Source organism: Morus notabilis, unplaced genomic scaffold, assembly GCF_000414095.1.
Source record: "Morus notabilis unplaced genomic scaffold, ASM41409v2 Scaffold1303, whole genome shotgun sequence".
Classification (NCBI taxonomy): domain Eukaryota; kingdom Viridiplantae; phylum Streptophyta; class Magnoliopsida; order Rosales; family Moraceae; genus Morus; species Morus notabilis.
The window spans coordinates 253,683-267,249 of record NW_010365936.1 but is presented as its reverse complement, the minus strand read 5'-3'; the positions used below and the strand labels follow the sequence as shown (position 1 = coordinate 267,249).

General features: G+C 32.2%; 1 protein-coding gene across 1 annotated transcript; it reads right to left on the bottom strand.

The window, feature by feature from the left end:
• Positions 1-1,177: 1,177 nt before the first annotated feature.
• LOC21402524 (uncharacterized protein C594.04c) lies at positions 1,178-3,297 on the bottom strand. The gene is made up of 3 exons (XM_010108805.2): positions 2,901-3,297; positions 2,538-2,801; positions 1,178-1,788 (listed from the first exon to the last, which is right to left on the bottom strand). The coding sequence occupies exons 1-3, from the start codon at positions 3,120-3,122 to the stop codon at positions 1,309-1,311; spliced, it is 966 nt and encodes a 321-aa protein (XP_010107107.1). The 5' UTR covers positions 3,123-3,297; the 3' UTR covers positions 1,178-1,308.
• Positions 3,298-13,567: the final 10,270 nt, after the last annotated feature.

The window sequence follows — 13,567 nt, the reverse complement described above, 5'->3', positions numbered from 1 at the left end:
CTAACGCGCTTGCAATTGGACCATGTCCATGAGCATGAATGCAAAATGAGCAAGTGATTTTTTATTTCTGTTAACTTTTTCTTTTTCCCCTTTTTGCTAAAATATTTCTTTGACATAAATTGAAGTGGTTTATTCGGATTTTACTAATTGAAAACACTTATTTACAGCCTCCAACTAACAGCTTCAGAAGCGTTTACTTCCCCTGAAAGTTCAGCGAATCATTTATTGTCCTTACAATATTGGACATTATTAATTCACCCACCTTGTTTCTTCCCTTTCAACTTGCTAGGTAGATAACCATGTTCAAGAGAAGACTTAAAAAAAAAAAAAAAAGCAAGGCTGATAGTAGTAATTGTGATGCTGCCAACTAACCCATGTAATGTAAAGCACTTGGGCGTTGAGTAGAAGATGATAATTACAGGAAATTCTTGCCGATTAATTGCTTGGCTTCAAATGCTGAATAGCAACATTCATTTCGTTTGGCATGTCAAAACGACTAAGTGGTGTTCAACGGTTACACTTGTCATACACATTCCAAACACCTTGTCATAGCTGTCACATACACACACACACACTCTCTCTCTCTCTCTCTCTCTCTCTCTCTCTCTCTCTCTATATATATATATATATATATATCTATCTATCTCTCTCTCTCTTAGAAGAATGGGGCCCTTTTTTTGGGCTGGGAAGGGGTGTAAAGGGCTTATGATCCGGTCACTGGTTTGTTTATCAACATATCCCAACTAAACTCTTCAAATTGGAAGTACCACTGCCTAATGATTAGACAAATTTGTGAACATATTGGATACGAAAAATACATGCTGTCTTCGTGTGGTTGCCGATATAATCTAATAGTAATTTTACACTTGACCCCACCACAAAGGGGATTAAGTGAATTGGGCCATTGTTGGGTTTCTATATGAGATGTCTCTCAAATGAAACCACTTCTTTTCCCTAGTGGTCTCCAGATCAAACATGCTTATGAACTCAACTAGCAAGAACCTCTGTTCTAACCAAACGACACAAGAGCATCCTAGATCTCTATCGTAATTAAACCCACTCTAAATATTAGCCTTCCTCTAAAGCGAAAAGTTTTTGAAGAAAAACATCTTAAACAAGTTAAGATCAATTCTATACAATTTCATACGATGATCTATTGCAAAGCATGAAACGAAAATGATCCAACCCTTCTTTCAAATAAACAACGGAGTTCATGACCAAGCGCTGACATAACAAAGAAGATAAATTATAAAGAGAATACACATAGAAAGATCTACAGAAGCGCCACAGCAAAGAAAATCGGTTAATTTATGTGTCCTTATCTTTTTCTGCTATTGCGGATGACTTGAACCAAGGTATACACACTGATGTTGTCTTCTGATACAGCCTGTAAGCCTCTGCCCTGTAGGCCCGCTTCAGCATCCGGTCTTCCACGAGCTTAGTCACATAAGCTAAACACATACTATTGACGAGAGAACCAACAAAGGTCCACCCTTGTCCGAGGTTCCAAGCAAAAACAACCAGCCCCCACCACCACAATTGCTCTCCAAAGTAGTTCGGGTGTCGGGAATATTGCCACAAGCCCCTGTCAAGATTGGCCACCACAGGCTTCCCAAGGTCCTTCAACTTTTCATTCCTAGTCACGAATTCGTGGAGTTGTGTGTCAGCAAAGAAAGCAATGGCGATGCCGGAGACGCAAACTATGATGGCAACAAAATCCCAGATGTTCAATGGTTCATCCACTGTGTGGATCACATACAGTGGAAGGGAGAGACCAATTATAAATACCTGAAATAGTTGGGTAAAAATAAAAGCAGTAAGCACCAATTAGTTGGCTAGTGACGCTATGTACAACTATTGATTTATAAATTTTTTACCCATTATGTAAAAACATTTCAACTTTGAGATTGGTTTTTGTGACAATTTCTGATTAGTTTGGAAAGCTAATTGAGAGCGCTGGTGGTGCACGTCACCATAACTGAGTAGTCTCAGGTCTTAGTGCAAGTCAGCTACATGCAAGACTTACCAATTATGAGTAATGGTGTCTGACACCAGTGACAAAGCCACCTTCAACTCAGCGGGGTTAAGATTTTAATTTTCTTCGATGCACGTAAGTTTTTGAAAAATTATAATTGTGCTTTGCTAAATTTATAAAATCATAACTGTAACCCTACTTAGTAAACAAAATTCTAGTTGTGACCCCACTTAAAAAATTGACAAATATTGAAATCAATCGTTATAAAATTTGCATCATCTCTTCTACGTTTTCAGGTTTTATGTTGTGCGCCAACGAATCCGCCACTCCCCGCACCACTCAGCCAAGTAACACTGCACATTATGTATGTACCAACACTACATTTCCATCTTTGACTAATTGTCATACCCACCACCCTTGATATCTCTCACTTTTCAGTAACGAGCTATAGAATCCCACAGCGGACTTTTATCAAACAGTCACTTGGCAATAAAGTCAAGCTTCAAAATTTCCTAATCTGATGCAGTAATAAGCAAATAGAAACAGAGAAATTTACTGTTACCTGCTGTGATACATAGACGGCGAAAAAGGAAATCCACCACCAATGCTTACCATACTGGCTGCTCATATCAGTGAACCTCCAATCTTCCCTGGCGCCCCACTGCCACTTTTCCCTCCTGAAATAGTTATGAGTAAGCCTAAGACTCCAAACCCATATCAGCAATATCGCCACTCTCGATCTCCACAAATTGTAGTCACCCAACGGGTGACTCGCATAGTAGTTAACCAGCATCACCGGTATCACTGTCCAATACAAGTCAATCATCTGAACCATTTTCCAAAAAACAGAAAACCCCAGATCAAGAAAAGAATAAGACTGAACAATTAGCCAAAAAAATGAAAGAAAGAGTCAAAGTCAACGAACCCAATGGCTGGAAAGGATTTGGCTGATGACCCAGAAGAGGACATTGACGTTGAGGAAGAAGAGGACGTTGGCCAACAAGAGAGGGTGGTTGTAACACCAATTCCAAAGAGGAGATGAAGAATTACTTTCATGGTTGAGGAAAGAGATGTAGAAGAGAATGGAGGGAAGAGGAACGAGAAACGCAATGACCGCGCTCTTCAAATTGCGAGTGAAATTTCCCATTGGGTCTTTTCTTTCTTGTTCTCGTTGGCTTATCGACCAAAAGTCTTGATCTTTTGGCGCTCGCTATTTTTTTTTTCTTTTTGTGTGTTGGTTATTATTCGGCAAGTTGGTGTTTTTATACTGATTGTTAAGAAGCCATTGTTGGCTTTTTGTTCCGTTAACGTTTTGTAGTAGAACTGTAGAAGAAGTAGTGGCCACACTGGACAGCCAAATCCGCATGGCTCATGATACTATAAAAACGACATTATCACTTTCTGCGCCTTTTTAATTTTTATTTTATTTTTCATTATTTTTTTTTTTTGACCTTTTTGCTCTTTCGTTACTTTCCGCTTGGTGATGCGATGGAGATTATTGAGATCTTCTACTACTAATTGATCATAGGTTATAATTTACGTGTCAATATGAATTTAAGGTTTTGATAAATTATTGTAAAATTTAATAAGATATTTTAACAAGACAGTTTTCGCTTTAAATTTATTTTCTTTTTAATACGATATTTTAACATAACATGTTTGCACTTGAAATCTTTTTTTTTTTTAAACGAGTTTATAACTTTATTCTTTTCATAACTCAAATTCTTTTGTTACAATATTTTTTTTCACAGATATATAAATTCAACTATTTTATTAAAGTGTTTTTTCTCACATAAAAGAATTTGAATTGGAATTTAAATTATGAAAAGAACACACCTTATGTAAAGTGTACAATAGTGTTTTTTTCTTTCTTTCTTTCTTTTTTTCAAATTTTAACAATTGTAAGAGATTTTAGGACGTGTTAACAAGTAACACTTTGTTAAACTTAGAAGATAGTATGTGGAAATTAAAAATTCAAGGTAAATTCTCAACCATAAAAAAATCAAGGGAAAGATGTACCAAATATTCTAGAGCACTCACCATCATGTGAAATCCCTGCGGCGTGCTAGTTGATCCGCTGCTTTAATTTTTGAAGTTGTTCATCATTTGTTCATTTTTCTTTTGCTTCCTTTCCTTTTCTTTTTCAATTCATAGTCATTAGACAGGGCCCAGAAAAGAGATTCTCGGCATCTTCTTAGACGGTTTAAATTGTCAATATTGATTTGCCCCCCAAAAAAAAAAAAAAAAAAAAAAAAAGCCTTTTGTTCTACCTCTTTCATTGAACAGGTTCACAACACCAAGTACATCACTATGTGCATGTGTTATCTCTATGTGACTATATAGTGCTAGATAAAAATTGAAGATAATATGAATGCTCACAATGGAACTGAGCTTTTATGTCCCTTAATAAGATCTCACCACGTCAATTGAAATATTTTAATTAGCCTGATGTTTTAATTAACATGACATTATACTATTAATGAGTCGATTCTCTTACGATGGTTATGTATGAAAAATTAATACTTTCACCATGCAAGAGAAACCCCTGTATAAAAATGGCCTCATTTCTTGGACATACTTCAAATGTCGTAGCTTTTGTCACCAAGGGAGGGAACTATGGCTAAGCTTGACCCTCTTTTTTTCCTTCTTATTTCTGTTGGCTAAAGACTAAGGGCATGTTTTTTTTGTCTAAAAAATTTAAAAAAAGACAACTCAAGTTTTAATTTTATTTAAGTTCACGTTCTTTTAAGTTTCAACTTTATTCAATTTTATTCAACTTTATTCAAGTTCTAACTTCAACTCAAGTTATAATTCAAATTTAACTCAAAAATTACACTCAAATTATACTCTAAAGCTTGACTTGTTATTGAGTAAAAAAGCAAAGAGCAATCATTAGTGGGCGTGAAATTAAGTTAAAAATTATACAATCCCAAACAAAAGATTTTATGTGAATAATTACTATCTCCTTTTTTTTTTCTTTTTTTTTTTTTTTTGCTAATCGAATAATTACTATCTTACTCGGATCGTGGTGTCTCTAATGATGATTGCAGCCTATGGTAGTGTGCCTAATGATATAGGCTCAAGTCCACTCACATGGCAACTGGAAAAAGCACCCCCCTTAATAATTTTTTTTTAAGGTTACTCCAAAACATTTCGAATTGGACTTCTGTGTCCTTTTCTTCCTCCATTTATTTATTTATTTATGTCCATCTCCATCTAATAATAATATTGTATCTTGTTAATAAAATTACTACATAAAATAAATCATTTTATATCAATTAAAGTGTCAATGGGAAAGTGATTCAGCCATCTAAAAACAAAAATAGCAGCTGAGCAAGTGTAAGGTAAGTTTTTTTATGCCTATTTTGAACCTTTGATGTCTAGATTTTATTCTCTTTTCAAACATATGCATATCCCAACATTATTTTAAACTAGAAATTTAATCTACGTTTTTTCAAATTTTCATTTCAAACAAAAAAAAGTGCAAACCACTATAATTTTGAACTTATTTACTGAACAGACCTGTTATATAATACCGGTAGTGCTCAACACCATTCACTAATAGAACGTAAGTCTCGTAGCGTAAAATCTACATATAGAGTCTATGTTTTATTAATAGTGGTATTTAGTACCAGTGATGACTCCACATATTTTCTTTTTAATTTAAGAGGATATTTAGTTGGATGATTTAAACTGAATCATGATTCATAATTTATTACAGTATTTTTTTTCATAAAAAATACATATAAATTAAAAATAATTTTAATCACATAATTCTAATTTATGAACTAAACGTCTTCTAAATGCATTAAAAGTTACGCAAAGAACAGAAGTGTGGGGACACAAGAACTCAATCCGCGTATTTTTTCCTCATATGCACGATTTTGCCTTTGGAGCCCACCCTTTTGCCCTTCCCCCAATAGCTGTAAACCCTTGAGAGTCTCCGCAATCTGCGCAGAAGAAAGGAATTAAACAGAGCCTGACACCAAACAGTGCTGCCATGATCAACATCAATAGCCGCTGCCTCAAACGAGCACTTTATGATCAAGACAAATAATAAAAGAAAATGAAAAAGAAAGCTCACTTTGTGCACGTAAGAGCGCATGCAGGCGTGGTCTACGTTAGAGATGACGCTGTTAATATATATATTCCTTCCTTTTCCTTAGCATGCATATATAGGTCGGCGAAAAATTAATGAAAGTTTCAATAATCTCTTTTGCCTTTGTTTGCCGTGAGTTGGTATTGCCATGAAATTCCAAGCATGTAATTTTAATGCCTTAGGATATGTTTAGTTCATGAATTAGAATCATAATATTAAAATTATTTTTGATTTACGTGTATATTTTGTGAGAAAAAATACTGTAGCGAATTATGAACTATGATTCGAATCGGGGTACGAATCCCCCAACTAAACAACCCTTTAGTAATGTCAAGTGCAGAATAAATATGGCCCTAGGTGCAACTTTTTCCCCTCAAATAGGATAGAGAAAAGAGAAAATTATAGGATTTGTTCATTTGTACAATTCAAGTTATGACTTGAGTCATACGTGTGAGAAAAAAAATATTGTAATAAAAAAATTAAATTTAAATTTATGTGAGAGAAAATATTGTAGCAATATTTGAATCATAACTTGAGTTGTACAAATAAACACACCTATAGATTCTACATATTTTAAGTACATGACTTGTTAAAAGTATTCATTTTAAAAAATTATATGTCTTAACTAGTTCTAATATAAAATGTATAAATATATGAACTAATATTAAGGGTTGAAAATAAAAATAGACTCTATTTCAAGAAAGATTTTTAACAAATGCTCCTTAAAGTGCATTGATTTAAATTTTTACCTCTTACTCTTTATTTTTTTATTTTTAATATCCTTTTGATTAATAAGCTCTACAATTTTCTCAATAGGGGGAATATTATTGAGAATCTGAGATAGTCTATAAGTTGGAAAATTTTATGTTTTATTATAATTATACTCCTTAATTATGTGTCATATCTAATGATATGTATCAAATTTTATTAATTATATATTTTTATGTTAACATAATTTGATCATATTTAATGTTTATAAACACGTACTTATTAATGTTGGAGAGACACCACATGTGAAACTGATTCAACACACTTTAGGAGCTCAGCTTGCCTCAAAAGATTAATCTATTAGGTCTTGAGTCCTTCTATGTATATAAATCACTATACATTCTCATTTACTTTCCACGTGGGACAACACACACACTTTTTTCAACAATTAATAAGGATACATTCTGTAGAAAGCTCCTTATAAGTTTCAAGTTTCATTAATTGGGGTTGTTCTTTTGCATTTTTGAGTTATGGTAACTTGAGTGATAATAATGAGTTGAGTTTGAGTTATAACTTGAGTTGAAATTGTAACTTGAGTTTGTGTTTATATGTGCACATTTGAGTTATGATTTGAATTGAGAATCTTTTTAAGTTTGTGTTTGGGTGAGTTAAAACTTAAATTTGTATTTAGATAGTATTTTAATAAAAACTCAATGATGATGAAAAATTTTAATAGGGTATATGGGTGAGGTTTTATTCGTCTTTTCGTTGTGAATGCATAGAAAAAAAATCATCTCAATCACAATTAAAACGAAAAAGTTATGACATTTTTAAGAATAGAAAAAATATTATTCATTAACTTGAGTTCGAGTTTATAAACTCGAATTAAAGGGGAAACTTGAACTCGAATTTAGCTGCAAACTCTAGTTCAAACTCGAATTCAAACTCAAGTTCAAACTCAAATTTTACAAAAAAAATATGAACTTAAATAAAATTGTAACTCAAATTTAAATTTTTTTTGAGTTTTATTATAAAAGAATAACCCGATGAATCCTTCTAGTAGACTCAAGCTCGAAATCGAACCCTTCGTTTAGTTGGAGGGAGGGATTAATGGGTGGATGGAGAGGAATAGAAGGAGAGGCTAAATCAGTTGTTTGATTGGAAGGACAGAGGAAGAGGGAGGAGATGTCGGGGGATGACCTATCCTTCTGGGCCCACCAAAATACATCCCTCGTTCAATGGACAGATCATGGTAGTGAAAAAATGGAGGGAATTCTTTAGTAGGAAAAGCTTGTTTTGCCCTCCAGTATGTTCTTTTCTTGTTAGCTTCTTTATATATCTATTCCCCTTTCACCCACTGCACCATAGAAACCTAACGTTCTGTCCTCCTCTTGCATTTTCCACTTCCATTTCAGAGCCACAATTGGGGAAAATAAATCTTTGTTGATCGTTGGGTTATTTTAAAAAGAAAAAAGCATTGAAAAAAGTTTACACAGTTAATATAGATGATATGGGTAATGTATTAATTTTGTAAAATTTTCCATCCATCCTTTTTATTCTCTTTTCAATTCCAACCAAAAAAAATGGAGACTTAAAGACACGTTTGGAACTCGTTCTAAAATAATTTTATTTTTTATATGAAAATGAAAATGAAAACGTTTTCAATCTCGAACATAAATCATTTTTAAAAATGTGTTTGGTAGTTTTATTAAGATATTATTTTCAGTATAAAAAAAACTCATTAATGTTTTTCTCTGCTCGAGAGAGGAGAAACGAAAATAAAAAATAAAACATGACTAAAAGTCATTTTTCATTTCTCTCTCATTTAACACTAAACTAAAAAATCATTTTCATTTCTGTTTTTTATCTTTATTGCACCAAATGTCATTTTAGAAACGTTTTTATTTTTTCTTTTTCAAAAAACGTAAAAAACAAAAACGGGATCAATTCTAAAGAGAGCCTTAATTTCTCTCCCTCCTATTTTACTAAACAATATGCTAAACAACATGAAAGAGAACTACTATCCTCTCTATCCTTCTTACTCGCTATTCTTCCAAACTCCTCATTCTTCTTGTCCTCCATCCCACCAACTAAATAGAGTGAATGTCCAGGCTTAGAGTTCATTCAGGCTATACTCCTATGAACGTGAACTGATGGTTAAACGAAATATTAAAAATTTGGTTTAAGATTTTCTAATTCTAGTTGTTTCCATTAAAAATTTTATTTGTCCACCAAACTTATAAGTATAGCACAATGTTTAAGATGCTTCATTTTATACATAAACGATATTTTGATTTAAAGATAACAGTTAGTCGTCGTTAGTTTCCAAAAACGACAAGTGCTTGTTGTATGAATTTGCTACCGCGTGGAACTATCGAACAACACACGATTAGAATTTATTTTCTGTAGTTATGGGAAATTAGATCGTTTCGCTCGTCCGAGTTAAGAATTTGATTTAAAAAGTGAATTTATATGAGAAAAAATACTGTAACGAAAAGGTAGAGTTTGAATTTTATAAGAGAAAATACAGTAATAAAAACTTGAATTGTGATTCGAACTAGCGAATGCATAAAAACCTAACTAATGTAGTAATGTTTATAAGAGTATTTTTTTTTTCCTGAAAAATCTACACGTCGATAAGTTACAGTGTACACTAAAAAACTTTATCAGTGGTGTTTTAGGAAAGAAATTGATAGCATCTAAAACAACCAATGTGTCGTTCATCATTCGCAATTTATTTCATTAATTAATGAAGAGAACGTCATGTCTTTGCATCCGTCTTACACGATGTTTTGATTCGTCAAATATTCTATCGTTTTAATGGTAAAAACGAATTGTCATTGTATCTTGAAATGTTTGACGTGTCTGAAATGACAGAAATGGCATATCGTTTTAAGTCATAATAGCTGTATTTGTCGTAGCAAAAATCAACAAGGGGCTTATCTTATAAACGACAAGGCGTTCCCCAAGTTTAATGTCCATATCATGAAAATAGAACGACATAAAGTCTCATAGAAATAAGTTGTCCCTTTTAAGAATTTATGTAGTTTATAAAGAAGAGTAGAATACAACAAGTCTGCCTGGCTGCTTGCGTCCGTTCGTCATTGTCGTTTCAGTTCCTTATTTTGTTTTAATCGATAAAAGCTATGTCGTTTGTTATACAAATATTGTAACTTCAATAAAATAAATGACATGAAGTTTTTCAAAAAACTTTTTTGCTCCATTGTTGTAAGGAAACCTGAAAATATCCATATCAATGAAAATATCTGTTGAGGTGAAATTTCGCATTTCATTTCTCATCATAGACATGTCAACACACTCTTGAAGAATGGGATTAAATCACGAAATCGGCTGCGAGAAATAACCTGCTAGTCGTCAACAGGGTCAGCTGCCTGAACGTTCAGTCCAGTGGTCTGATACCCAAACAATTCCACCATCACAACAGCCATATTCCGTGGGATATTGCCTCAAAATAGCAAAAGGAAAAGTCAATTTTCACCTAAGCTTGCTCTCTAAGTAATTTCTCTACAAGGAAAGGATCTTCAATTAAAAGTCAAATGAGAAACTTACCTTAAATCATTTATTCAGCAATCAAGGCTTATAAATGGAGGAATACACGTCCAAGGAAGGAGGGAGACACATGATCACACGCGTTCTTTCATGCCTACACCATTTTCAAGCATTCCTATGAGCTTTTTCACTACTTTTACATACTTCTCAGTATTTTCTATAGCATTCTCCCGACATTTAGGGAGATCATCATTGTATCAATCTTCACCTAAGCTTGCTTCCTAAGCAATTTCTCTACAAGAAAATGATCTTCAATTGAAATTCAAATGGGAAACTTGCCTTAAATCACTTATTCAGCAATCAAGGCCTATAAATGGAGGAATACACGTCCAAGGAAGGAGGGAGACACATGATCACACACGTTCTTACACGCCACCTACACCATTGCATTCCTAGGAGCTTTTCCACCACTTTTCCTTCAGTGGACGTACTTTGGGTTATCAGAGTAACCACTTTAAATCTTTGTGTCCCGCTTTCTTTATATTTTTTTTGTCTATTTATTTTCTCTGCGATCACGATATTAACTCTCTAATAATTTGAATTCATTCATTGGCCTCCTAACAAATTTAATAGTAGATTTCACCCTCTATAATATTAATGCTTTAAGTTTAAAGAAATTTTAGAGAAATTATTGATATCAGTGGAAATATCAAAAAAAAAAAATTATGGAAGCTTAGAATACTTGTTTTAATACTTAATATTTCTTTTTGATATCCTAAAATACGCTAAATATAAAAAAGATACATAAATAAATAAATTTGTACAAAAATAATACAATAGGACCTCTATAATATTGATAACTTTACTGATATATTCTGATAAAGTTTGTGAAAATTTTCCGATATGTTCGAGATTTCCACCAAAATTTCAGAATTTTTTTAAAGTCACAAAATATCATTTGGGTGTAAAAGAATTTTCTCTCAAATTTTTCGTTAAATTTCGGTAAATATCGGAGAAGTTCTTTAGCATTCAAAAATATTTTGGGACCTTAGAATTACAGAAATTTCATCAGAAATACCAAAGAAATTTTCGGCCATGAAGGAAACGACATGACATGTTTTGTAAAGAGCTTATTTTCATCTAAAGAAACAACAAGAAATTTATCACAATAATTTTATTGTCATTTAGAACAACTAAGGAGACGTTTGGTTCATAGATTAGAATTATTTTTTATTTACGTGTGTTTTTTATGAGAAAAAATACTGTAGTGAATCATGAATTATGATTCGAATCAGGGTACAAATTCCTTTACCAAACGTCCTCTAAATGATATATTATTGGTAACCAAACATGGCAGATGTGTCAACAAAAACGGCTTTTGAAAAAAAAAAAAAAAACCGCCTTTTTGAAGGTTAATATCATTTTTGTCCCCGTTGGAACCAGCCACAACCCGGCTTTGTGAAGGTTAGTGTTGATGTAGCAGTAGCTATTTAAAATTATTTGGAAATTTTAACCCCAATTCAGCCGCCATATGGCAGAAAGCTTAGCACTTAGAGAAGGTGTTCAGTTTGTAATGAAAAATGGTTTTAGTAATTGGGTTGTTGAGTCGGATGCGGTTAAGATAATTGGTGTTGTTTGTTGACCGACGTCAATATTGTGAATAGTGGAGCAATGGCAGCTTTCCATTAATTCCGAGAAGTAAATATATACAATTGTGATGGAGTCAATCTTTAGCAAATCAATACTAATCTCCTGGAATTAAGAATTGACAGCTGGTTGCTAATTCTTACAATCAGTAGCTAGTTGACAGCTATTTACACTTTATTCTAATTCTTAGAATTAGGCAATTGACTCAATCCACAATAATGATAAATTATTTACAATGATTGACTGTTGTTGCCTTCTATAGTCAAGAACCTCTGATGTTTTGTTATTGACGATTTGTGAAGTCACGGTCTGTTGGAAAATGATTCTGTTTTTATTTTTTATGTTTAAAAAAAAATAAAAATATTTATAAAATAACGTTGGTGTAATAAAAATAAAAAATAAAAATATTTATAAAATAACGTTTGGTGTAATAAAAATAAAAAATAAAAATAAAAATAATTTTTTAATTTAGTATAAAATAAAAGATAAATTTAATCGTTTTTTTTTTATTGAAGTTCATCTTTCACTCAAAAGAAAAAAAAGAAAAACGACTTGTTTTGCTCTTTAAAATTCCAATTTGTGTGCCTGCAAAGTAGAAGCCGCGTCCATCTCAAACTTTGTCGTTAATGAAAAAATGACATGTCCTTTTGTCTGTCTGTCATTATATCAAGTTCCCTGTCGTTTGGGTCAATAAAAGACGCATCGTTTTGAGCGCTTTAACATGATATATTTTTTAGTGAAAACGACACCGTCTGGTTTAATACGATATGTAATTTTTGTGCTGAATTTTCGTAAATAAACGATCAATTATTTTTCTGCATGCCTTTGGTGCCATTTATTGCGAGGGCTACATGGAGTTCGTCGTATAAGTTTGCTGTCGTTATAACTACAAAACGACAAATCATTAGCAAATAAATTTCATCGATAATTTACGCGAAAACGATTTGTTGCTTTTCTAGATTAAAATCTTTTTCATATAAAAAAATAAGGAAAATTGTGCTTTTCTTTATGGAAGAAAATTGTGCTGTTTTACCGATACGTTTTTTTTATAATTAAATTAAATTTTAACCATAAGGCTTTAAGTCAAAAATAGTACATCCTATAGTATACAAATGTTCCTGTTCATGGATTACATCGTTAAAATTTAACCAAATTAATTAAAAAAATCTCGCTCAACCAATAAGGCGAGGCAACACATTCTAAAGACGAAAAAAAAAATCACTTCTTTCTGTTAAAAATTTGATTTTCATATAATAAAATAAGAAAAGAAACAAAAATAATAAGTTTATACGTTAGGATATGAGTAAAAACAATATTAATTAATAATGTTGTGTTTTGAATTGTGGATTTGTATCAAATTCTATTAGTTTCTATATATAGACATACCCTAATCAAAATAAATAAATAAATAAATAAATTAAGATTTATTATAAATCTTAATTATACTCGTTGTAACACTGTGTCCTTAATATGTAAAATGTAATATAATTCCTCGTGATTTATGAAATATTTATGAAAAAAGTCCTTTCATTAAAATTTTTAACAAAAGTACATGCGTCACACAAAGAATGAGGGTTATGGAGTAATTTTGTGAACAATTACTTTAATAACTCTTATTGGACAGTCTC

What these genes read in the sequence shown, in the direction of transcription:
- LOC21402524 (XM_010108805.2), bottom strand. Translation starts at nt 3,122, where the DNA reads ATGGGAAATTTCACTCGCAATTTGAAGAGCGCGGTCATTGCGTTTCTC. An exon ending in AAATCCTTTCCAGCCATTGG is followed by an intron (nt 2,802 to 2,900) that starts GTTCGTTGACTT and finishes AAAATGGTTCAG; the next exon opens with ATGATTGACTTGTATTGGAC. An exon ending in CCGTCTATGTATCACAGCAG is followed by an intron (nt 1,789 to 2,537) that starts GTAACAGTAAAT and finishes CAACTATTTCAG; the next exon opens with GTATTTATAATTGGTCTCTC.